The sequence below is a fragment of the Crotalus tigris genome, unplaced genomic scaffold, assembly GCF_016545835.1.
Source record: "Crotalus tigris isolate CLP2741 ecotype Arizona unplaced genomic scaffold, ASM1654583v1 scf7180000024450.1299024, whole genome shotgun sequence".
NCBI classification, from domain to species: Eukaryota; Metazoa; Chordata; class Lepidosauria; order Squamata; family Viperidae; genus Crotalus; species Crotalus tigris.
Genome location: NW_024100619.1, coordinates 545006 through 571366, shown reverse-complemented (window position 1 = coordinate 571366; position 26361 = coordinate 545006). Strand labels below are relative to the sequence as shown.

Sequence of the window (26361 nt, the reverse complement as noted above, 5' to 3'; positions counted from 1 at the left end):
AACCTAACTAGAGTCTCCTTATCCAAATTGGTCATGTTTTTAGGCAATATTTTAGTCTTATTGTTATTAATTTTAAAACCCGAAACTTGTCCATACTGATGTATCAGTTGTAACAGTTCAATTACAGAATAAGTTGGTTGAGATAAAGTAACAACCAAGTCATCTGCAAAAGCCCTTAGTTTATATTCTTTTTTATTGACTTCTATTCCTTTTATTTTCTGTGATTTCCGAATTTTAATCAGCAAAATTTCCAAAGTTAAAACAAACAGCAATGGTGACAATGGACAATGAAGAATTGAGGCTCTTAAGATAGTCAAAGCGTACCCAAAAGGTAAGGAAGCAAGTTTCTAGGCTTTTTTGTAATGAAGAGTTCGGTTTAGGAAATCGCGCCTAACATCTGTTAGGCGCAAAAACAGCTTGCCGCTGTAGAACGAGGCTTCCTCCTCTTCAGCATCATTCAGAGGGCAAACAAAAATGCCAGACAAAATTCCCCCCGTCGCTTGCTCTAATCAATCCACACAGCTGTGCTTCAGCCAAAAAGAAACTTCGGCAAGGCTGTGCTCCGCGGATTCAAAATGGCGGCCGCTATAGGAATCCCTGACCTGGCCCGGTCAAAGAAGAAGCCACGAGGCTTCAAAATGGCAGCCACCAGCCAGAAACACGTGCGCTTGCTAGGGGAGTGTGAATACTCAATCCCCCCTCACTACAACGAAGGGAAACTCCCCCCGCTTCTATCAGATAAGGTTTTGGGATAGTCCAGCAAACTGCTGAATTCAGGAAAGGGAAACCACCACCCCCAGTCCTGGAGAGGAGTGCTACTCTAGCCCTAAAAGGAAGGGGAAAGGGATTCAGAATTTCAAGAGAAGGTAATAATCTCCACTAATTTTTCCCAATCTCCAAAAAGAATCTACCAATGGATTAATAATATCTAGTCTGACCTGCTCCAAATGACTGAGAGTCAAGTTCTCATGTCCTCATGGGCAAAAGACCAAGATGAAAGTGGGAAGTCCCAGATAATGAGGAGGCGTGACAACTTGACAACTTGGTCTGATTTGGCAGGAGGACTGAAATAACCCATTGGTGGATTCTTCACTCATAATGCTGGAGAAACAGGTAGAAGACTGGCAGATTGCGTTAATGAGCACCAACTGGCACTCAGTTGGCGTATTGTATTGTACTGTACTGTATTGTATTATTGCATTGCATTCAATTCATATTGTATTTTATTGTTTGTTATATTGTGAGTTGCCCAGAGATATCTAGAATTATACAAACCTAAACTGAATACATTAAACTACATTACAATAACTCAGTCTTGCAAATCATGGACAGACTCAATCCCAGTTTCAACTGCAAAATTGTTAACATTTAGATCAACCCAAATTTAAAAATGTTAGGGAATTCCTGGAAGCTTGGCATTTTAAAAAATTACCCATCAGTAGATACACAGAGATAAACTCCATTTGCATACTATTTAAAGGATACAATCAAAAGCTTAGAAAGAAAGCAAACAAGGTAAAATACAACCTCTCCCACAGCCAACATCCAAAATAGCAGGAAATCACACCAGATAAACAATTATGGGGGAAACAATTTCCTAATCAATAAGTCATCAAGAAGACATCCCACTACATCCCACAAAGACTGGCAAGGCAAGCCACTATATAGTATACTAAGCTGTTTACTTCCTTACACTGATAATGTTACCTACATAGGTAATGAACCCAGGTCACTGGTAGGTTTTTTTGAGTTCTCTCTTGATTCAATTCACCTGACAGATTTTTGTTATGAAGAAAAACTCCTCACATGGGTTACCTTGAACTTACAGAGATAAGATGGGCTATAAATACAAAAATGACACAGTAATTAGATGCACACTATTTTGAACAATAGTGGTGATTTCTGAATCCAACTGTTGACGCCAGTGACAGACTCCAATGCCAGAAACATGAGAAGTTCCCTTCTTAGTGCAACTAACTTTATGGTAGTTAGTGCTTTTCTAGAATAACAATTGTGAGGGAGATGCATTTCTCATTCTGGATTATTTTCCCTACTTTGAAACCTGTCTAAGTGTAAATATAAAATTATGAGAATTATTCTAACATTTCTCAATCAATTAATTAATCAGCATGCTTTTTAAGATGATAAAACATATAATATTAGATTTATATCCTACCTTTTGATTGCAAGTTTAAAGTAGCATATACAATGCTCCTTCTTCCTTTTTTTTCCATAGCATCAAATACACTCTCTCTCTCTCTCTCTCTCTCTCTCTCTCTCTCTCTCTCTCTCTCTCTCTCTCTCTCTCTCTTTCAGTACATACACACACACGTACATACACACCCAGGAATTTAAAAAGCAAATGCTATATACATATACATTTACACACACACACACACACACACACACACACAGCATTGCATATGTATCTATCATCATGAAATACATTGTGCTGAAAAAGAGTGAATCTCTCAAACCAGTGAGTTCCACAGCTGAGGGTGAATTTGAATTTGGGTTTCACTAGCACCCATCTAACACCTTAATGATACCACTACTCTGGCTCAATTATTCAGCTGATAACTTTCTGCATAGTAGTTGATATTTATAGGAACTCATTCTAATATGGAGGTAAGACTGTTAAGACATTGGAATAGAAAAAAAAAATGGCTTTAAGACGCAAGTTTCGAACTGTTATGGTCCAGACACACACAAATGAAGAACTCTGGTTACAAATGCAAGGATGTCTGGAACTTGGAAGAACTAAAATGCAAGGAGATCTGAAATCTGCAACTTAAATTAGCCTTAATAATCTTTTTATAACAGGATGATTAAAAGTAAAGTAGTTAATTTCTAATAGTTTATTTATTCATTTTTAACTGTCTTTATCATTTTTACAAATAATTCAAGGTTGTGGAACATATCCAATATTAGTTCTTCCTCCACATTTTCCAAAACAACAAACTTGTGAGGTGGGTTGGGCTGAGAGAGAGTGACTGGCCCAAAGTCATCCAGCTGGATTTCATGCCTAAATTGGGTCTAGAATTCACAGTCTCCCGGTTTCTAGCCTAGTACCTTAATCACTAGGCCAAATGTACTCTCCTACTTTAAAGCAATCTTAAATAAAATAAGACATTTAGGACTCAAAGGATTCTTATATTTTAATAATGTGGCCTAAAACCCTCTATTTCAAGGAGTCTCTAAGCAAAAAGGTAAAGTGGTGTAGTAGTTAACATGCTGGACAAGGAGCAGAGAGATCAGGTTCTAAGTCCACTGTCAGTAGTAGAAGCTGACTTGGTTACTTTTGCTCATTCTCTCTTAGCAACCTACCTCACAGAGCCTGCTTTAGGGAAAAAGAGGAGTAGCTATGTACTTTGCCCTGAATGAAAGCAGTAGCGGCTATTAAGAATGCAGTATTACATATTACATATTCTTTTAATAAGGTATTGCCATTCAAAGAATTTAAAACAATGGATATTGGCAAAGTCTCCTTTAAATAGCCAGTAGCTATTTAAAATGCAGTATTACATGCCACATATTCTTCCAGCAGAGTATTGGCATATAAGAATTTAAAATAACAGATAGTTGTAAAGTCGCCTTCAAGTTGAGCTTAACTTCGTGGAAACATCAATTCAACAAAAGCATTCTATAGACAGAAGGGCTCCAGTTGAATTTTTCTGCTAGTTGTGCAAAAACAACTTGTTCTAATCTTCCCACTCCCTGCAGATCTCTGTGTGGAAAAAGTACTGTACCATAAAAGAAAAAGACTGTCAAATACAGATAGTCCTTGACTTACAACCACAAAAAGGACCAGAATTTTGGTCACTAAATAATATAATCATAGAGAGAGATGTCACATGACCAAATCAGTTAGCGACTACAATCTCAGCAATCCCTGTTGCCATTGTTAAGTGAAAGGCCAACTCCAATCCAAGCCATTCTGGGCTTGGTCCCTCCAGCCCCAAGCCTCAGTAAAATAAGGGACTGCCTACAACTCCATGCCATTGCTGCCCTTTTGGCTGTCCTGCACCCTACCAAGCAGCCTCAGAACCACCTTGTACTCTGGGCTCCCTTAGGCTGGGGCTTGTTTCATGCTGTAAAAAGGGGGAAAAAAGTGCCTTCAGCCTTTTCCTCTTTTTTTGTAGTGCAAAGCCAGCCCTGCCCTGCCCAGGAGCTCTTTGCAAAGAGACATTTTGGCACACTGTGGCTCAGGGGTTGTTTTTGGCTCCCTCCCCCATTTTTCACAGTGGGAAAGCAACCCCCGACCTGCCCAGCAGCATTTTGGCATGCTGTGGGCCACTTTCCACCTTCCCCCCCCCCTTTTTTTTCAGGATTACTCCTCCTTAATAAACATGAGCCTAACATTACCTACACGAAGTTGTTTATAGAATAACAATTGCAATAAAGAACACAAATATACTTTCATCCATTTGCAATTTTTCTCTATTAACCCTCATTTACCACTTCACTTCTCTGTACTTCCAAGCAAGAGAGCCTAGCTATACCTAACAGATTTAATCCAGTGTTCTATTTTGAGAAGTGACCAACTAGATGTACCTGGGAAGCTTACAATTAGCCTTCTTTGTCACCATCATCTTACATTGCACTGATGGGTTTCTATAGCCTCCAGATGATTCCAAAAATGGGTTAGAATGAACTGCAATAGATACAAAGAAATGCTCTAGGAAGCTAGAAATACCCAGGGGAAGGGACTGGAATTGATCTGTTACTGTTATGTTGTACAGGCATGGTCCATAAGAATTGGTTAATGCTTTGAACATACTGAAAGATCCCTATCTTGTGAATCCGCTAGTAGACCCATTTAAAAGGTTATTGAATATTTACATTCTCAATTTGTCAAGGCAGAGTTTAAAAAAAGACAATAAGGTTCAATGTAACTAATTCAAGGGCAATACTGTAACTTTCTCAGAAGTGCTTTCTCAATTACTGTTTACTGCTTGTGAGAGTTGAACACAAAAGAAAATATAGGCTTGACAGCCATAATGATCATACCACATTTCCAGAAAGGATGAGGAGCAATGTTTGTTGCATTGTTGTTGTTGTTGCTGCTGCTGCTGCTGCTGCTATCTGGGGATTAAAATAGAGGGAAGCTCTGAATCCTCTCTGTATTGTATACTTAATATTGCAGATTCAAGAGTTATGAAGAAGTATAAGCTTACAAGAAACTTCTCAAGACAGCCTTTTTTGAATAGCATAGGCAGTAAAATGAATATTTGCAAATTGCAAATTGGCTTCTTGGAATTAGACTAGTACATCTTTTATTTTTTCTCTCTACAAAATAATTTATTTTTGCAACTGCAGCAAGTTCCTCCAAGAAAATAAATATACCTTTCTATGGGTGCACAGTTTACTATTAGAAATAAATATGATCATTAGTATTTTCTTTCCCTCAACATAATTTTATACCAGTTTTGCAAAATATCATTTGGAGGTAAAGTGCTAAGTATATTTTGCCATTTACAAATCAAAACCATATAACGAGACAAAAACCTTATACAGGGGAATTTTTAGATAAGAAAAGCAATCAGAAATTTGATTCAAAGTAACAGGCTGCATTCTGAAATGGACATCTGAAACAAAAGGCTAAAATCATCCCAGCACCTGACTTAATTGCATCAGCTTATAAAAACAATCACACTGACCAATTATAACCACATCTGGATTCTATAAAGCTTTTTTTCTAGCACAGCAAAACTCCAGAGTAACAAAAGATCTTTGAAATGATAGATACCAGTTACATATGTTCCTAATACCTAGCAGTTCTTAAGAGTAGAAGCACTCAAATATGCATAATAGCACTTTGAGCTTTAAAAGGCTTCACTTGTTCATTTTGATAATATGTCTGTCAAATTATTATTCCTACTTTATGAAAGATAAGCAAAACTGAGATCAATGGATCCAAGGCCACCTACTTTTGCAGTGATAAGAGATCATAATGAGTATAAAAATGTCCATCCATTTAACATCAAATAAAAGCTGAGAATTTTAGGACAGGAAGGATTTTACTTTGTTATGGGTTCTTTTATGGTTAGCCCAGTAGAAAAGGGGAAGTATCAAGGACTGAGTTAGGGAAGAGGAACTCTGAGGACTACAAATATATTTATTTATATTTTTCGTTCTACATGTTCAATATTAAAAATAACCAGCTGAAGGTGTATGTGTCAGGAAATCTCCAGTTAACTGAAGGGAGGGGGTCAAGAGGGGCCCAACTTTAGAGTCATTGCACTGCAATAATGGTACAGGGCAGACTCCCCCCAGAATACTTGAAGGCTTATCTTGCCATTACCAGGGGAGTGCAGTTAGTCTGGTGAGTTTCTTGTAACATAGCTGACTAGCAATAAACTATTGTTGAGACTTTTCATCCGTGGTTCTGATTGCTTTTGCCTGACATATGTGGTAAGTAGGTTCTCAACCTGATGTAGTGCTCAGTTACAATATAACAAAGCAACATTATTTTGAGAACTTCCTTATTGTCAACTATAACACACATACACACCCTCTTTTACCCTCTGGGTATAAAAGAATACTTTGGGAATTAGGTTTGAAATCTGCTAAAAGGAAAAGGACTAGGAGCTACCATAATCACCTATATATAGATTCATTTCTGAGCTCTATGCACATTGAATATAAACCTCTGAACTGTACTCTAGAAATACATTATGACACCACCTATTACCAAGAGGACCAAATTACTAACACATGTCACTTTTGTGTCAACAAGTCATTGCTGTCATTTAAGTTTAAAAATAAAGAGACTGCCAATGACAAGCAATTCTGCTTCCTGGATGAAATTGTGAGCAAGAATAGCTTCTCTTCTCCTGTTAATATAATAATTACTATCTTTTAGCCCTTCCAATTTAGCACTTTTCCATGCAAGAAAATAAGTATTATGAATAGTAAGGTGATTGTGAAAAACAGAACAAGGATAAATTTCAAACTAAACTATTGTCCAGGTGAACAAGAATTAGCAATATCTCACCATCTCATTATATGAAATCAATAAAATACAAAGGCTGATGGCTTAAACTATTAAAAAGTTAATTTCTAGCTCACATTTGTAAAATTAGAACTAAATTATCCAGGAATAATCATAGGACACAAAGTCTTAATAGTTAGTATATCCAGCAACCTTTCATGCATGGTAACTGTCCATTGTATTAGACAGTATTAACCTCAAGGTTTCAAAATATTTCCTCTTTTCAATTTTTATTTTCAATGAGATTATTTTCACCAGACAAAAAAAATAAAACATGGGTGATCTAAAAAAAAAACACAATAAGGAAGCAAAGCTCAATATTACAAAGCAGGTATTTTTAGCTTACCCCGAAAGTCTTTCATTGGAAAACTGCAGATTTCTTTTTTGTATAAACATCTTTGCTATGTCACTGTACTCTTTAAAGTGGCATGTACTATATTTCAAATTATCAAAAGTTCTTTTAATCTGCCCATTTCAGATCACTGTTTTCAAAAAGGCTAAAAGCATTAAGAGTTTAACATTGCATCCACACCCATATTAAAATACTTATTGAGAAATGTTGACCATCTTAGGGTTTCATTACTGTATTTGGAGTTTCCATCATGTATGGCACTCGGCATCTGGAAAAGCTGCCAACCCCTGCATTAATATAAGGGAAATTTATTTAACTTATATGCAGAGCACATCATGAGAAAGACAGGGCTAGATGAATCAAAAGTTGGAATTAAGATTGCCGGGAGAAACATCAACAACCTAAGATATGCAGATGATACCACTCTAATGGCAGAAAGTGAAGAGGAACTAAAGAGCCCCTTGATGCGGGTGAAGAAGGAGAGTGCATAAGTTGGCTTGAAACTCAACATTAAGAAAACCAAAATCATGGCATCCGGCCCTCTCAATTCCTGGCAAATAGATGGGGAAGAAATGGAGGTAGTGACAGATTTTATTTTTCTGGGCTCCAAGATCACCTCAGAGGGGGACTGCAGCCAAGAAATTAAAAGACGCTTGCTCCTGGGGAGGAAAGCTATGGCAAATCTAGACAGAATACTAAAAAGCAGAGACATCTCTCTGCCAACAAAAGTGTATATAGTCCAGGCCATGGTTTTCCCAGTTGCAATGTATGGCTGTGAAAGTTGGGCCATAAGAAAGGCTGAGCGCAAAAGAATTGAGGCCTTTGAACTATGGTGCTGGAGAAGACTCCTGCGAGTCCCTTGGACTGCAAACCGGTCAGTCCTAGAAGAGATTAACCCCGACTGCTCTTTAGAAGGCCAGATCCTGAAGATGAAACTCAAATACTTTGGCCACCTAATGAGAAGGAAGGACTCACTGGAGAAGGGCCTAATGCGGGGAAAGATTGAGGGCAATAGAAGAAAGGGACGACAGAGAATGAGATGGCTGGATGGAGTCATTGAAACAGTAGGTGTGAACTTAAATGGACTCCAGAAGATGGTAGAGGACAGGAAGACCTGGAGGAACGTTGTCCATGGGGTCGCGATGGGTCGGACACGACTTCGCAATTAACAACAACTGTATTTGGAGTTTCCATCATGCATGGCACTCGGCATCTGGAAAAGCTGCCAACCCCTGCATTAATATAAGGGAAATTATAACAAAAATTTACAATGGGGAGTGTGGGTGAATTCCACTGTGCTCCATTCAGCACTACACACTCTAGTCTCAAGGTTGAAGCATTCCATGCTCTCTGAATAGACTCAGTTTCTTCACTGGGAATGATGGGGAAGTTGTCTACTTTAGGATTTAAGAGGTTTTTGTACTATTGCAAACCAAAGGACTGCCAAACAGCCTTCTTTTCCAGTATGATGCCATTTTGGCTGCAAATCTATCAAGTTGTTTGACACTGAAAGGTTAAATCATGAACCAACAAGTTTTTTCTGGGCTCCATCAAAGAAATTTACCATTAAAATAGTTCTTTACCTCAGATAGTATCAACCCAGAAAAAAAAAGATTTCCCCCACCATCACCAAGCAGTTTCAGTACAGTAAATAGATTCTTCAGAAAAACCTGCACCAAGTAATTTGATTTTGAAAAGGCAATCATTAATTAATGAAAAGAGAAATGAAGTGGCATACATTCACATACACATTTCTATTCCACTCTTCTTCCTGGGAAAGAGAAACTACATTTTGTGTTTCCTAATCGATACATTAATTTTGCAGACATGCTAAATGAGAATTAGCATTAACTAAGTTTGGTGGTTAAGCCAGGTCTGAAAGAAAGTATTTCCTGCTCCAACCTAGCATCAAGAGCAACAGTTGAGGTTCACAACTGTATTCAGCTATGAATCAGGAGCTATATTTCTCAACTATATTTTGAAGATTTATGGTGGCAAAATGAGCCTATCCTTTTACTTTTAGCTTTGATCTTCTAAATTTTAAAATGTATATGTTTATCTGGAACACAGAATCTTCCAAATTTGTAATTTAATGAATTCTTCTTAGTATTTGCAAGGTTTTCTTTACATATATTTTGCTTTTGAATAAAATCAGACAAACTGTCTTTTCCCTGTTTAATCATAAACAGTAGAATGGCCAATGTGTGACAGTGCCCTATCTTGCTCAGTGTGGATTGATTCCAGGCCATCTGCCAGAAATTGTAGGCAGGACATTCTATCTTTTTTGCAGCATGAACAAAGTGGTACCAGCCACCTCATTGCAAATGGTAGGGAAAGAAGAAAGGAAGAAGCTGTTGCTTTTCTTGTTTGCGTATTTTACTTTGGCAGCAAGTAAAAAGGCCTGTGCTTGCCAACCTCATTATCATTGTAAAACATTCCAATTATGAGATGGAAAATGGGCTGGGGGGGAGGGAACAGGGCAAGAAAGGGCAAGTATTCAAACAGTGCCTCACAGATCAACTGCACTTAAAGGCAACATGACATGAGAAACTTAAATAACCATACCTTCTGGACAGCTGTAGGTACTTTTCCAGTAACAGTCATTTCTTTACTGAAGGACAGAATAACATTCCTCAATCTGTGTACTTCTGCATAAAGTACAAACTATTCTGCTTAAGTGTAATTTTGTACTACTGTCACCTCAAATTAAACTGGTGTAGCATTACACACAATGCGGAACACTGGCTCATAATCTGACTTCACTGATTAACAAGCAGTTTAAAATTCAGATGGAAGCTGTTTCTTTCCATAAGAGGCAAAGAGATGTTCTTACAGGAATCGCAGCAAGAATGGTACGTTGGTTCATACTGCTATGAAGCAAGAGTGTCTTTGACAACTTTCTTACTCTAAACAGTACTCAGAACTAGATTCATACATCTTTGATCACAGCCAAAAGGCAAACCAAAATCACAAGGACTGTTGCACAAAAACCAACTCCTCCGATTCAGACTTTTATTTAGAACAAGATATCATTCCCTTTATGTACATTATCTTGATCTCTAGTGAAATGTAATAATCTAAGGAAACTTTGCATATCAATATATCTAAATAAATTGAATGCAAGGTAACATCTTATTTTAAACTTGATTTTCTTAGATGAAAGTAGGTCCACTTAAAATGCATATTGTATGTGGATTAGTCTCAAAATTGGTGCTGAAACAATGTATGACTGTCTGGGAGAAATATATCACACACACACACAAAAAAACAAGTTACATGCATCAGCCTCCAATAATTCTGAAGCAAAAAAAAAAATCAAAGGACTGGTTTTGAACCACGGAAGATTGTAATTTATTTATATATTTAAATATACTATTTATATAGTTGCCCATATCACAAGAAGTGACTCCAGTGGCGTATAACAAAGATATAAAACAGTAAAGCACATTCAAGAAATCACTATTAGAAAGTTTAAAAAGAATATTGCACATAAGGCCTGATGACAAAGTCATGTCTTGAAGGACTTCCGGAAAGTAAATAGGGATGGAGCTGATTTCACTGTAGGTGGAGAATGTCCCATAAGGAGGATGCCATGATAGAGAGAGATGTCTTCTTGGGCCCATCAAGTGTAATTCCCTAACAGCATCCCTATTATTATTATTATGGATCATCGCACAGTCAGCCAGATGTTCAGACTGGATTTGGCATTTTGTCTACCTATCGAGTCCTTACCCAGGACCTGGGATAGGCAGATGTGGATGTTTGATGGTATTACAGGTATCGTCGCAGGATGGAAGCAGTTCCTAGTAAGGCCGCCTTTTGCAATTGACTAATAGCGAATTTGTCAATGCCAATGGTGTTCAAGTGGTGCTCCAGTTGTTTTGGGATTGCACCCAAGGAGCCTATGACTATTGGTACTACCCTTGCTTGCTTTTGCCACAGTCTTTCTATTTCTATTTATAGGTCTTTGTATTTTGTTATCTTCTCCAGTTCTTTCTCTTCTATTCTGCTATCTCCAGGCACTGCCACGTCCACTATCCAGACTTTTTTGTCTTTCTTATCGACAATTGTTAAGTCTGGGGTGTTATGTTGCAGGTGCTTGTCTGTTTGAATTCTGAAGTCCCAGAGCAGTTTAATTTTATCATTTTCTATGACTTTCTCTATTTTATGATCCCACCAGTTTTTGCTTACAGGCAAATGATATTTTTTGCAGATCTTCCAATGCACCATTGTTGCTACTTTGTCATGCCGCTGCTTGTAGTCAGTCTGTGCAATCTTCTTGCAACAGCTTACCAGGTGGTCCACTGTTTCTTCAGCTTCTTTGCATAGGCGGCACTTATTGTCTGTTGCTGTCTTCTCAATTTTGACTTTGTATGCATTTGTCCTTAAGGCTTGGTCTTGTGCAGCCAGAATTAGTCCCTCGGTCTCTTTCTTCAATTTTCCTGCTCTTAGCCATTGCCAGGTCTTGTTATTATCTGCTTTCCCAGCTATTTTTTTAATGTATTGGCCATGTAGTGCTTTGTCTTCCCATGCCTCTATTCTGTTCTTCATTTGGTCTTTCTTGTAGGCCAGTTTGGTCTCTCCAGTAGTCAGTAAGCCTTCCTGATATACTAATTTCAGTGCATCTTCATCACTATCCTTCAGATATTCTTCCAAAGCCATTTTTTCTTCTTCAACCATCTGATGTACTTGTAGCATTCCACGCCCACCTATTTGCCTTGGTAGATAAAGTCTGTCAATGTCACTGCGTGGATGAAGGGCGTGATTCATTGTCATTTTATTATTATTATTATTATTATTATTATTATTATTATTATTATTATTATTATATTGTTATGTTAATGTTAACATAGTTGTGATTATCCCATGGTAATAAAAACAGATACAATTAATTGAAAGCCCCTACCTCAAATCTCATTCAGAAACTCACTGAGCTACCTAAGACACACTAGTACCAGTCCTAATCTCATCCTCTTATAGAAATAACTGACACATACCAAAAGTTTAGTAAGTATGATTGCTAAAATATAATATGCTATGAAATATCAAGAAAAACTATTAAATAAACATCCTAGTTCTTCTTTCAAAATGCTTCAATTGCTTCTGTTTCTGCTTATAAATAATTACATTTTTCCACTGCTAATTATTTAAATTATCTGCAAACCAAGATGGGTGTAACATGCTGATCATTCCTGGCTACAGAAAACCAAAACTCACTCATCCTGCCAAGGCCCCATAGGTAGATTTTAAGACTGCAGTCCTGCTTAAGGACACAGGTCAATTGCAGCCTAATCTTCTGTAAAACCTAATGACTCTCTTCCCTGTCACTCCACCCTACCACAATCTAGGAACAGAAACAGCTGCTCCAGATAAAGCTATAAAATTGTATTTCATATTACACTAGAGAGCTGTGAAAATGTCACTATACATTTAAGCACTGTTACAACTACACTGATACACTGCCTGTTAGTCTGAGTACAGACTAAGCAGAAAATATTTCAAAGTGGCAAATCAAATAACCAGAATAAATTGTAGTTGAACAAATTAGGTAATCATAGGAACCGCTTCTGTGTAGGCAGCACAGATCTGTCTTACAATTGCTACCTTTCAGTTTCTAGAAAAAGGAAAGAATATGATTTTCCCTGTGGATTTCAAGTAAAATGTTTGTTTTATTTATGTATAAGAGCATTTACAGCATATTATCTAACTAAGCAGTTAGAGAATTGAGGGTTAAAATGTTAAGTGCATGGAATCATATTTAAGCTAACTAATCAACTGATAAAAAAATACATATACTGCCAAATCTGAGTCACAGTAACAACAAATAGAATCTGTAAAACAAATACTAATACTTTTCCCTACCCTAAAATGCACACGAACCCTAGCATCAGAGAGGTTCTTCCATAGCTCACAAATCAAATGCCCTGCAGCTCTTTCTTAACTGCCCTCTGAAAGACTGAAAGAAAGAGTGCCATCTGAACCTCTGGAGCTATTCCATAGTAGAAGGCCCCCAACAAATAACGACACGGTTCCCCCATTTCATTTGGGGAGGAGTGTCTATGGACTAAACAGATCAGTTCTTCCCTGGAGCAGGCAATAATACAGATACCTACATACCCAAGCCACAAAGAAAGCTGCTAATGAAAACTGGGTCAATGCAAATGAAAAGGTGCTAATCCAATAGAAGAAAATATCTGCAGCTCAAAGAACTATATAGTCCTTGGTGTTCTCTGAGCTTGTTTGCTTGCAGACATTTCATTTCCTAAGTAGATAACATCATCAGACTAGTGAGCATGGGGTTTGCTCCCACCAAAGATGCCACAAGATAAAAGAATATAGCAGCATCACTTGTATAACTGAGACCTGATTTGGCAGAAGAATACAAATGCTTAACCGTATTCACTATGGGAAAGAAAGTGAAACAGCCATCATCTATTAGGCTCTATCCATCCGGTTAAAAGACTCAGTATACTAGTCTTGATTATCTGTAATTGGCTATGGGAATCAAGAACAAGTGTGGAGTTTTGAAGTGTAAATTTTACCATGTCACTCAATTCTCCCTCCCTGAAATAATTCCAGAGATAATGTTAAAATGTTAGATCAGCAAATGTGATATCTCTTTAAAACTAATTGGCCAGAATGACATAGTAAATAAAGGAATCATCACAGATTTAACAAGCGCCTCAGTCAAATAATGTGAAGATTTTGTGGCACTGCTTAGAACAGGGGTCTTCAAACTTGGCCCTTTTATGACTTGTGGACTTCCTCCCAGAATTCCTCAGCCAAAGGGTTTGGATGTTTCAGTATTTCCAGAGGTTTATTACAATGAATGAAAACACCTTATCACCTGAGATTCTGGGGAAGCAATGAGGAACTGAAGACAGCTCTGCTGGGAGTAAAGTCAATAACTATGGTGCAATAAGGAGCCAGTGAAGGGACCAGCTTCTTGGAATTTCTTTCCAGACAAAGAGAAGACTTGGGATAGACCACACACACTCCATACAGCAGCTCCTCACAAGGAGACTATAATAATGCAGTCTTAGATGAGTTTAAAGCTTTGGGAGTCGAGGAATTGCCATCTTCACCCAAGATGTGGTTCAATGCCTTTCAAAAGGATATTGGGTTCACATACTTCCTTTCTTAATCCCTTTTGGAAATTGTGGATATTAAGTACCTTCAGAAAGACAAATTCCATTACACTGAGTAAGTTTCCTTCAATCCTTAGTGAAATAAATCTTATGCAAATTTAAGGACTTTAAAAAAGTCTTCTTTTGGAATGAACAGCAAAATGGAGATTAGAATATTAATTTAGGAAAGTTACAAAATAGATCAAAATAGATGGATTTGAAATAAGTCTCTGAAATTAATTATAAGAATCTAGTAGGTTGTTTAGAATTCTATAACAATATTAAGATTTTGTGATTAAGTATAAGAAACCATCCCATCTGATGCTATTAATTAGAAAAGAAAAACATAAGAAGACTGACTTGGATAACTTTCTTATTTTGAATTTACAAAAGAGACATGTTAAAATTCTGAAGGAGCTTCTGAGAAAAGACATGAGCAAATGAAAAGAAATGAAGTTCTAGGGCACTTTTTAAAGAGATTAAAGATCAAGATTATTAAAAGCAAAGAGAAGGAATAGAAAGTTGGCTTATTTGATCAAGGCTAAAACCTTGAATACCTTAAAACCTTGGAAAAAGAGATATTTTGTTACGTTTTTGGAGGAAGTTAGAAGTTATTTTGTTAAAAATAAAGGAATTTAGAGTAGGTTTATTTATTAAGGTTAAAAAACATATTATTTCTGGTAATTTATTGATTTGCCATTTCTTTGTGTATCTCTTTTCTTTATGCACACACATACACATGTATTCTTTTTTAAATGGTTTTTCTATGCAGTTTTGATTTTAACTTTTCATATTTTTATTTAATAATAGTTATTATAAAAAGAGAGAAAACGCCTTAGCACAAGTATGGCACATTTTAGTGGTTTGGTGCTACAAAAAATATTTTTTAAAAATCAAGTGTATTTTGTCTGGCAAAACAGAGAACCCTCCTCACTAGAATTAAAGTCACCAACAAAAAAAAAATTGTGAAAACTTGCCTATTAAAAGGGTAACCACAGGATAAAATATACCATATTCAAAATAAGCAAGTTAAAGAGAACCAAATAAGGTCATATTCTAAGATCATCCACATAAGTAGCAGTGTCACAGCAGAACCTGCTACTCATTCCTTAAAAACAAAATAACTTATTTTTAGCTCAGAAGATACAGTGCAATTGTTTCTTCAGTTCAAAAATGCTAATCAACATGGTAAGCTTTAAAAAGTGTTTTCCTCAGCACTGCACAATTATAGAAGCTGCCTAGGGTCTTGTGAGATGCAGTAACATCATATTTACAATTCTGTGCATCATACATCTGCACAAGAAACAGATTGCCATAATTGGAAGCCCACTTGTTTTCAAACTTCTTCATTATTTTCTGGCTTCAAATACATTTAAAGAGAAATAAAAGAGACTTTTTCTTTCACTCCATCAAAAGGAAAACAATTTGGGAAATCCTTGGTATTCTCTGACCTTGTTTGCTTATAAATGTTACACTACCCAACTAGGTAACATCATCAGTGCTAGTGAATGTGAGATTTATTCCCTGTTTGTTACAGTTGCTTTCCCTGCCAATATTGATGAGAGTATGGTTTTCTCCTTGGTAATTTCTTGACTAGGATATCGTTTTCTGCTAGAGTGTGTGTCTAGTGATAATCTGCTTTATCTGGTTGTTGGTTGATGGAGAGCATATGTTCTGGTCCTTCTTAGCTTTCTTATTACCGGTATCTCTGTAAAATAGTCTGTAAATGTGGTTAATTTTGCTCCTTTGGTAATGGAGCCCTGGTTGGTATGGGGTTTTTTTGGGGGGGGGATCGACTTGCATTTTGAATTTGCCATCATTTTCTTTGGTGATGAGGATATTCAGGAAGATCTTCTCTTCTGTTGGCATACAATTTCTTCAGACACGCTGTAGCATTTTAAGATTGAATTATTCAATAGTTTCAAACGTGCTAGTCTTCAAGTGATTTTCTGCAGTTCGTAACAATATTTGTAGGAGCTGAGTATGCTGCTAACAAGGCAAGTGTTAGCCATTACACAGATGTAAGGCTGGCACATGGGCAGAAAGAGAAGAAAATAACAGCTCACTTTGACCCAGCTTTGAGGGTCTCCTGGCAACAGAAGTGCTTTGTTAGCCAGACCATGAAGGTTGTGCCTCAAGGCCAACCTTTTTGAACATTGCAACACTTCCAGATCCTATTACTTTTATATTATGCAGGGAATGCTGCATCTAGGGTTGGCTAGGAAAGATAGTTGAGGAGGCTAGATCTGCTAACAATTTTTTTAATAGTAATCAATATTTTTTAAGATAATCTTTATTTTTGACTCAATTTTCTGCAATGTATGAAATATTTAGGGTGTTGCAGCCTTGAGTGAACTAGCCCCTCATGCATGAACCTCACCATGATTTGAGTTTTAGATTCATGGTCCACAGAAAGCAAAAGTTTAAGAATTATAAGGAAAGACTCCTTTAATCAATTATTAACTAAGATAAAGTTATTTTGTGTTGCAGGTAAAAAACAAGATGAATTCATTGTGGAGGCAAAAATATGTTCTTGCTTAGGCTGAACATATTCCAATAAACCTAAGAAAAAATGAGGAACATCTGTACACTTACTCTGCATCATAGCCATCAGAAGACACTGGGCAAGATAGTGAAGGGACTTTATTTACTTGATTTATATAGTTGCCAATCTCATATAGGTGACTCCGAGAGGCTTACAAAATTAAAACAAAACCCCAAAAGATAAAATATCCTTACAATGATTAAAAATATTAAAACAATTTAAAAACCATCCAGTACATTCAATGAAAGAACAATCTATTCAGAAACAGTACATTAAGACATCAGTACTCTAAAAGTGCACTGGATTTAAAATGTCATCAAATGGGAAAGGTAAAATGTATGGGAAAACAAACTAGTGTCCTTGGTTCAGAAATAAACCATAAATAAATAAAAGGGGCGTTGTCTTACCTGAATGCCTTTTCTCAGCATGATGATGGATAATCCACGGATGGTTTTCCTGCTGTCCTTTTACCCAATAGATTAAGTCTGAGAGCTTGCCATGCCTCCCGCTGGGCCAGGCTGACCCAGTTCCGACGAAGGCGAAGCAGCAGACGAAGTCCGACGCATTGGTTTCCCCTACCCGACACAGAACGTGACAGTCACTAAATGGTCGGGAGTGGATTATCCATCATCATGCTGAGAAAAGGCGTTCAGGTAAGACAACGCCCCTTCTCCAGCATGAGGATGAATAATCCACGGATGGGACATACCAAAGCCTGCTCTGTCCCTATGTGGGGGGAAACAGTCAGGGCATGTGTCCCTCCGGACGACACCACTCGTTGTAACACCCTTCGGCCAAAGAAGGCATCTGCGGAGGCAAATTTATCAATTTTGTAATATCTTATAAATGGGGAGGGCGACGACCAAGTCACTGCCCAACAAATCTCGTCAATGGGCGTTTGAGTCACCCACACCGCTGAAGTTGCTGCACTGCGGGTGGAATGAGCAGTGATACAGTTAGGGATGGATAAGGACTGGGATTGGTATGCCCTGGCGATACAAGCCTTGATCCACCTGCCTATGGTCGCTGATGAGACCTTCTGCCCCATGGAGGATGGCTGGAAGGAAATGAAAAGCGCTTCTGATTTGCGGAAGACAGAAGTCCGCTTGATGTAATGCTTTAATGCCCTGTGCACATTCAAGGTGTGCCATTGGCACTCCAGGTCGTGAGACGGTTGAGGGCAAAAGCTCAATAGTATGAGTTCTTGTGATCTATGGAATAAGGTGTTTACCTTAGGAATAAACGATGGATCCAATCTAAGGATCATACTGTCCTTACGAAAGACGCATAGGTCCTCCCTGACAGAGAGAGCTGCCAGTTCGGAAATGCATCTGACTGGTGTCACTGCCACAAGAAAGACTACTTTCATGGACAAGAGTCTCAAATCACAAGTCTCAAGGGGCTCGAACGGCAGCATAGTAAGAGCTTGTAATACACATGAAAGATCCCACGAGGAGTATCTATGGACCGTGGGTGGTTTTGTGTTGATCGCTCCCTTAATGAAGGAACGAATTATCAGGTGATGGGCTAAAGAAGAAGAATCGTTGCATGACAGCACCATAGCCAGGGCTGCTACTTGCCTTTTGATGGTATTCGGCGATAGGCTTTTGTCGGGTCCGTCCAGCAAATATTCTAAAATTCTAGGGATAGTGATGGATGAAATATCAATTTGATTCCTGGTACACCAGGTGAAGTTCTTCCAAGTGGAATCATAAATTCTGTTGGTAGACAGGCGTCTCGAAGCCGGAATCATATTGATCATCCTCGTTGGATAAGACTCCTGAGTCAGACGTTGCCAGGCGGTTAGTTGGAGCCATTGTGGATCCGGATGTTGAAGTGCTCCCTGACTGAGTGCAATGCGATCTGGGGGGATCCTCCATGGGGACGAGATGGAAAGACTCACGAGGTCGGTAAACCACGGACGCCTCGGCCAGTGCGGAGCAATTAGTATGATCTCTGCCCTCTCCTGTAATAATTTGCGTATGACCGCCGGCATTAGAGGAAGAGGGGGGATGCGTATACTAGGTCCCTGGGCCATGGACTGTGTAGGGCGTCCACTCTCTCCGCCCGCGTAGATGGGAAACAGGAGAACCACCTTGGGAGTTGTGAATTCACCACAGACGCAAACAGATCCAGTGATGGGTGGCTGAACCATTCGCTATCTCTGTGAATAGATCTGGATGTAGACACCACTCAGAGTGGTTCACCGCTGCTCTGCTCAAGGCATCTGCCTGCTTGTTTGTCTCTCCCGAAATGTGTTCCGCCCTGAGGGAGGAGAGGTTGGTCTCTGCTCAGGAGTACTGCAGCCGGGCCTCGGTCATGAGTGTCTCGGACCAGGTGCCCCCTTGCCGGTTCACGTGGGCTTTGGCCGCTATGTTGTCCAAGAGGACTAGAACATGCTGCCCCTTCACTTTGTGACTGAAGTGCTGTAATGCTAGGTGTATGGTTCTGAGCTCCAACCAGTTTATGTTGTGCTTCAGGTCCCGTCGGGACCACCGTTCCTGAGCCAACTGGGATTGAAGATGAGCCCCCCAGCCGAAGATGCTGGCATCAGTGGGGAGAGTGAGTTGTGTCGATTCCTTGAAAATGGAACCTCTGGCTACCATTTGGGAGGTCCACCAGCGGAGCGACTTCAATATTTGAGGTGGCACCTCTACTTTTCTGTTGGAAGAGATGAGTTTCCGCCTTTGAAAGGGGAGTAGGAACCACTGCAGGACTCTGGAGTGCAATCTGGCCCATGGTACTATGGAGATGCACGAGATCATCTTCCCTAAGAGTTGGGAGAGGGTGACTAGAGGAACCACACGGTCCTGTTGGACCTGACGTACCCGGGCCTGGATACTGATCTGGCATTCTGGTGACAAGTAGACCATGCACTGTTTCGTATGTATGACTGCCCCCAAATGAAGAAGATGAGTGGAAGGAACTAACTGGCTTTTTAGGAAGTTTACGGAGAACCCGTGGTTCTGAAGGACCTCGATGGTGAGGGCCATGTCTAACCTTGCTCTCTGAACTGACATGGACTGTATGAGAATGTTGTCCAGATAGCACTGGATCCGTATTGGAACCAGTCTCAGGTGGGTGGCTAGATCTGTCAGGATCTTTGTAAACACCCTCGGAGTGGGTGACAGGCCGAATGGCAGAGTTCTATATTGATAATGACAGGGTTTGTAACAAAATCTGAGAAATCTGCGATGTTCGAGAAGGATTGGGACATGTAGGTACGTTTCCGTGAGGTCGATAGACGTCAGGAAGTCGACCCTTCTGATGCTGGCCAGAATAAATTGTAGAGTCTGCATCTTGAATTTTTTGTAAATTAGATAGGTGTTTAGTCTTTTTAGATCGAGAATGGCTCTTCATCCTCCCGAGGCCTTCAGCACTACAAAGAAATGGAGTAGAAGCCTTTCCCCATCTGTTCGGCTGGGACTGGTTCCACGGCCTCTGTCTCCAAGAGGTGATTTACAGCCTCGTTCATGAGGTTTCTCTTGGTTGGGTTTAGGGGATTTGGGCACGAGATGAACCGATCCGCTGGTCTGGATAGGATTTCCAGTGACAGACCATTCTCTATGGTGGATAGAACCCAAAGGTCTGTGGTGTGAATAAAGAGGGAAAGCCTGCCACCAATGGGGGGTCCCTCCCTGGAGTCACTTATTCCTCCTGAAGGGACGGCCCCCGGCACCTCGAAAGGGCCACTTTGACTGAAATTGCTGTCTGGGTTTGGGTCCAAATTAATCCGATTGGTGATCGGCTCTGGGAGGGAAGGAACAGGGTGGTTGAGACCATTCTGTCCCCAAAATGTTGCGAAATGACTGTTTACGGGTAATACGGGCTAGCCTGCCTGGTCTGGTGTACTAACACCTTATTCTTGTCCCGGTTCTCCACCAGGTAGGGATCGAGAGCTTCCCCAAACAGGTGACTGCCATTGTAAGGTGCGGTGGCCAGATGCCACTTGGACTTTAAGTCCGCTCGCCATTGTTTCAGCCAGAGCAGCCGGCGAGTTGATACATTAGCGGCAATTGCTCTGGCCGAAAATCTGGCTGCGTGAAGTGTGGCATCCGCTGTGTATTCTGCCGTTGCAAGCAACTTACCCAAGGTTTGGTGGGCCCGTACCTGTTCCTGGGGAATCATGGCCTGAAGCTCTCGAAGCCAAATGATGGAAGTCCTGGAAAAGAAAGATGCTGAAGTGGAAGCTTTCACTGCCCATCTGGATGCCTGATGTGACTTGTGCAAAGAAAATTCTGATTTTCTTTCCTCCGGCCTCAAGGCTTCCGCCATATTATCTGGTACAGTGGAAGGGGAAAAGATAGCAGTTAAGGATGTGTCTACTGCCGGGACCTCTAATAGATCTGTCAGCGACGGAGCCACATTAAAAAGTTTTTTATCAGTGACCCCTGGAACAGGTGGAGCACTAAGACACGGGGGGACACGTATGTGTTTTTGGGTCACGGTAGGTTCGGAGAACAGAGGATCTGGAGTTTGACTGGTGGAAGGGGTGGGTTGTGGTTCTTGGTCGGGTGCAATCTTGGCTGCTGTGGTGGCCTTAGATAGAAGGGATCTGAATAATGTGGGATCAAACAAATCCACGAAGGGAGAGGGTTCCTGAGGTGTTTCCTCGTCCTCTGACAGTGGTGGGTCCTGTATCTCCTCAGCATCTGAATATGACTCCCCATCTCAAGATGAATGATCGGAGGCAATGGAGTAGGCATATTCCGGGGGTTCAGAGTGTAAATGAGCCGAAGATGCCGGTTTGGATCTCTGTAATGAAGCAATACTCTATGCCAAAGCCTGAGTGATCAGCGTTTGAAGCTGTTCTGGCCATACTGTTTGAGGGATATCAGGACAGAGACCAGCAGCAGTGAGTGTGAATGTGGCTGAAGGCCCTGGTTGAATACTGGGCGAAGGGGATACCCAACTGATACTTGGATCTGGAACCATAGGAATGATGGGTCTCTGTCCGGACTCCACGTCTGGGGATAATGGTCTGTGGACTTGAATTGACATTGCTGGTTGAGGATCGAAGAGGGAACCTTCGGATGTAGGAGCGGAAGGTAGAGGAGTCTCCCTTGGAGTCTCCTTTTGGGCCTTTGAAAATTGCTTCTCTAGGGCCAAATGCCTCCTGGTGGCCTCCTTTTCGGCAGCTTTGGATAGAGCCTTGCTAGACAACGCTTTGGCCTTTGTTTTCAGCTTCCCTGCCACCTCCAATTTGGAGGATTTGTGCCTCTTTTTACTTGGAGAGCTGGTAGCAGACAGGGCAATCTGTGGTTGTTTGTCTTCTGCCATTTCATTGAAGATCCTTCAGTACAGGACTGAGAATTGATCTCAATAGAAATAGGAGTGAGGCCTGGTCTGTTAATTGTTGAAGACTGGTAAAGACAGTGTGGGCTCCTGATAAGTCTACTGTGAATCACAGTGTATTGTGTAAGGGTTTGTGTTTCCAAGTCACAGAAAATTGCCAGAGGCAATGTCAAATGTAGATGTCAGGTCTATTTATAGCCCTGAACACCTATGGCAATACGAACAGTTGGGCCCTGATGTTATGAAGGTAAGACTGAGGTTGGAAGAAAAAGGGTGCCAAAAAACTCTACTCAAAATGGCGGCTGTCAATGTCTGAGGCGATAGCAAGGCCACTTTAAGGCACATTAAAATTGTCAATTTGCAGTTGTTAACAACGACTGATGATAGATCCTGGTGCTTCCCCCCCACTGTCTCTCTACCTCTCCATTGCAAATGGAGACTGGAAGAAAAAAAGCTTCAGAGGAAGATCTATCAGTTCAAACGGCCGTTTGCGGCTCCTAAAATGGTGGCTGCTGTTCGCGCGGCAGGCCGGGGAGTCCGAACATCTTCGGGCCAAAGCCCAGCTGATTGTCGGTATTAGGGAGCTCTGCAGAGGTCCGCCGATCAGCTGAGTCAATCGGTGGAGCCGCGGCTTGGCTGCGCTGTCCTATTCTGCTGTTTTTGAGCTTCGTTAGCTCAGAAGGGGAAGGGAGATAGGCTGCTGTTGGGTTTTTTTTGTTTGTTTGTTTTGTTTTGTTTTTGAGCTTCGTTAGCTCAGAAGGGGAAGGGAGAGAGGAAGGAGGTTATTCTAAACTCCTGAGGAGAAATGAAGGAAAGGAATTACAAGTAAATATTCTCAAGGATAAGAAAGGATAATTCACGGATAATATGACCTGCTACGATCTGAGAGGGAACCAACGTGTCCTGCTGGGTGCCAGACTAAGTCGGAACTGGATCAGCATGGCCCAGGGGGAGGCATGGCAAACTCTCAGACTTAGTCTATTGGGTAAAAGGACAGCAGGAAACCCATCCGTGGATTATCCATTCTCATGCTGGAGAACATGGTTAATCAGAAGCTAGGTTTTGTGTGCTAATATACCCAATGACATTTGCTCAACTTCCTACAGCAACTAAAATTATTCTCTCTAAAATTTTACACTAGATTAACAGGTTTCCTTTCCTGTATTCTCAGGGTCTTAGCGCTATTAGTTTAAGAAATAAACAACAGAATAGGCAATAGACTCGTAAAGTTATCTGTAGTACTATCTATGTTTAAACATAATTTGTAAGAGTATCAAGAGAAAATGAATTGTTAAACAATGTGAGAAGATATAATTAATAATCAAGCATTACACAAAAGGAAGATTTTTCAACTAAAGAGAGAAAACCTGAAACTTAAAAATCTCAATATATATGCAGACACTTTTCTACATGCATAAAAAACCAAGCAGAAGACAGCTTGATTTACAGAAAGCGGAGATAGTCCCCACTTAACCACAACTAAGCACAGAATTTCTGTCATAAGTCATTGCAGTTATTATGCAGTCACCATGTGACCAGACTTGATTTCATGATTTTTTTTTATTATGTTGAGCAGGAGTTGGATTAAAAGACTTCAAGTTTCCTTCTAACTCTGTTATTCTATTCGCTAATGATAATGCAACATCAGCTGAAATTCTATTCATTAAAACACATGTATTAAAATACCGTATATTCCGGCGTATAAGACGACTGGGCGTATTAGACGACTCCCAACTTTTGAGAAGATTTTCAGACTTTAGAAAGTCATCTTATACGCCAGAAAATACAGTACAATATTGAATTTCTGTTTATAGATGAGCACAATAGGCGCTCCTTTGCTGCTAGAAAGCTTTGTCCTGTTAGTGCTTATTTCTGTAAAAAAAATAGGGCTGGCCACTAGGGGGCAGATTGGTTTTAAATTCAAAGAACAGCTACCAGTATATTCCTGCATATAAGACGACCCCTGACTTTTGAGAAGATTTTCAGGCTTTAGAAAGTCGTCTTATACACCGGAAAATACGGTACATTATTTTGTATTTTTATATCATATAATATCAGTATATTTTTTAAAAAAGTGAAATAGCATTTTCCTCCTTAGAAACCAGAGTTAGCTTCTTGAATAGCTAAAATAATATTATACAACAATGGCAGCAGTATACAAATAAGATTTTTTGAAAGTCACTTATATTCTAAGTAATATGACTGCCATAATTTTGCAAATCCCTGACTTTCAAAGACAGTTTGCAATATAACATATAGACCCATTGTTCAAATAAAACAGTGGCTGTCTAGCTTGGATACATGGCTTTTGAATTATGATCCATTAAGCTTAACAACCTACCAGCCATTATAACCTGCATGACAGCTGTTTGTTAAATCCTGCATACAAGGAAGGATTTTATCCCAAGCTAATGGCATGGTGGGTTGATTAAGCCAATGTGAATTATCATACACAGCTGATGGGATACAAATTATGTATCTGTGGTAGCCATTATGATATTAACGTCATTTTAAAATAACATTTTTTCTCTTTTTTTAGCAGTGAGATGTAACTGAGTCAAACACAATGCCCCTGTTATAGCAAAGCAACCATTTTAAGCCTTCAACTAGCCTCCATTAAAAAAACAAAGCAAAAGCCTATTTCGATACGATAAATTCTTCTGAATTAACTACACAGAACTAGTAAATTTTTCCCACTTACTATATGAAAAGTTTTCTTCAAGTTGAAATCAACTCCAGCTTGATGACTCTGGTCACCTGTTTTATAAATCATGAAATCATAGATATGTCATGATAATTTTCTCACATTTGCAAGAGGTTAACCTCTGCTTTGTTGAGAGTTTTTTTTCAATTTGCAATTTAGTGTACAACTTTAATATTTCATGGTAATACTGCTCATACTTGATACTCTTTAGCTTGTTCAGATCAGACATCAGTGGGAGCAGTAAACTATCAAGATGGATGCAAATCCAGATAATTGCAGGGACAATCCCATGCTCTTTACCTGGCAATAACATGGAAATGGTTGCCCTTTCCCTTGTCTGGACATGTTTTCAAGCTCTCCAGATGTTTTTCAAGGTGGTCTCCCATCAAAGGTCCTCACCAATTTTATCCTTCTGACCTTCCTTTAAATCAGCCAAAGATGGCTAAAAGCTGCCAACTCCTGATGATTTTTTTTAGACATATTATATTTTTTATTTAAAAACCTTCTAAAATATATTAATAATCAGATTTGGCTCTTCTGGATAGCAATACTATACTAAATATGTTATCAACTTGTGCCACAAAATAACTGTTTAGGAAAATGCAGGTAGAACTGAGGTGGGCCAAAGATATAGAACTGTAATTTGAAAATGATTTTTACCCCCACTCCTTGCTATAATTATTGTGGTTACAAATTTAATAATTATAATTTCAAGCTTTATGTGCTAGCAATAAAAAAACATGCAAGTATTTTCTAGCAAACATTGCTCCACTGTAAAAATAGTGTTCCCTGTCTTGAAGAACTTTGTCCTCTAGGCCACAGGTTCCCAGCCCCCAGTCCGTGGACCAGTACCAGGTTGTGGCATGCCAGCAACTGGTCTGCACAAGCAAGCAAAGCCCCATCTGCAGGATGCAGGCAGCACACAAAACCACACACACTACGGTCCGCAGAAAAACCTCTCTCCACATAACCGGTCTTTGGTGCCCAAAAGGTTGGGGACCTCTGCTCTAGGCAGAACTTTTTTTTCTTAATTTCCAAACATAAAAGTTTTTGTCTGCCTACTGACAAGTATCACTTTAAATGTAATTGTATCTTTAAATAAAATAATATTTCCACACAGGTAGCTAGTAAAAAAGTATTTTACAACTTTAGGGTTACACAGATGCAATCAATACTGTAATGTTATGTTTGGGTGGCAGATTGAAGCTGTGATAGCACTGTCATGGGATTAACTCTTCTAAAACTCCTTGAAGTCAACCTAGTCTCCTGTATAACACTAAATGAAGTTCTTAGCCTATCAAAACTAGAAGCTTTCAATTAATTTTTTGAACTAAATAACTAAAA

At 39.5% G+C, this 26361-nt stretch overlaps 1 protein-coding gene across 2 annotated transcripts in view; it reads right to left on the bottom strand.

Moving 5' to 3' along the window:
* The window catches only part of MOB2 (MOB kinase activator 2), a 152394-nt gene that overhangs the window by 111412 nt on the left and 14621 nt on the right, over positions 1–26361 (bottom strand). Inside the window, exon 1 of one of the 2 annotated variants that reach the window (XM_039332156.1) lies at positions 5011–5032. The exons of the other annotated variant lie outside the window; for it this stretch is intronic. Coding sequence (XP_039188090.1) covers positions 5011–5015 — 5 coding nt within the window. The 5' untranslated portion in view covers positions 5016–5032. Of the gene's footprint in view, positions 1–5010; positions 5033–26361 lie in introns of those variants that run through there. 2 annotated transcript variants of the gene reach the window in all.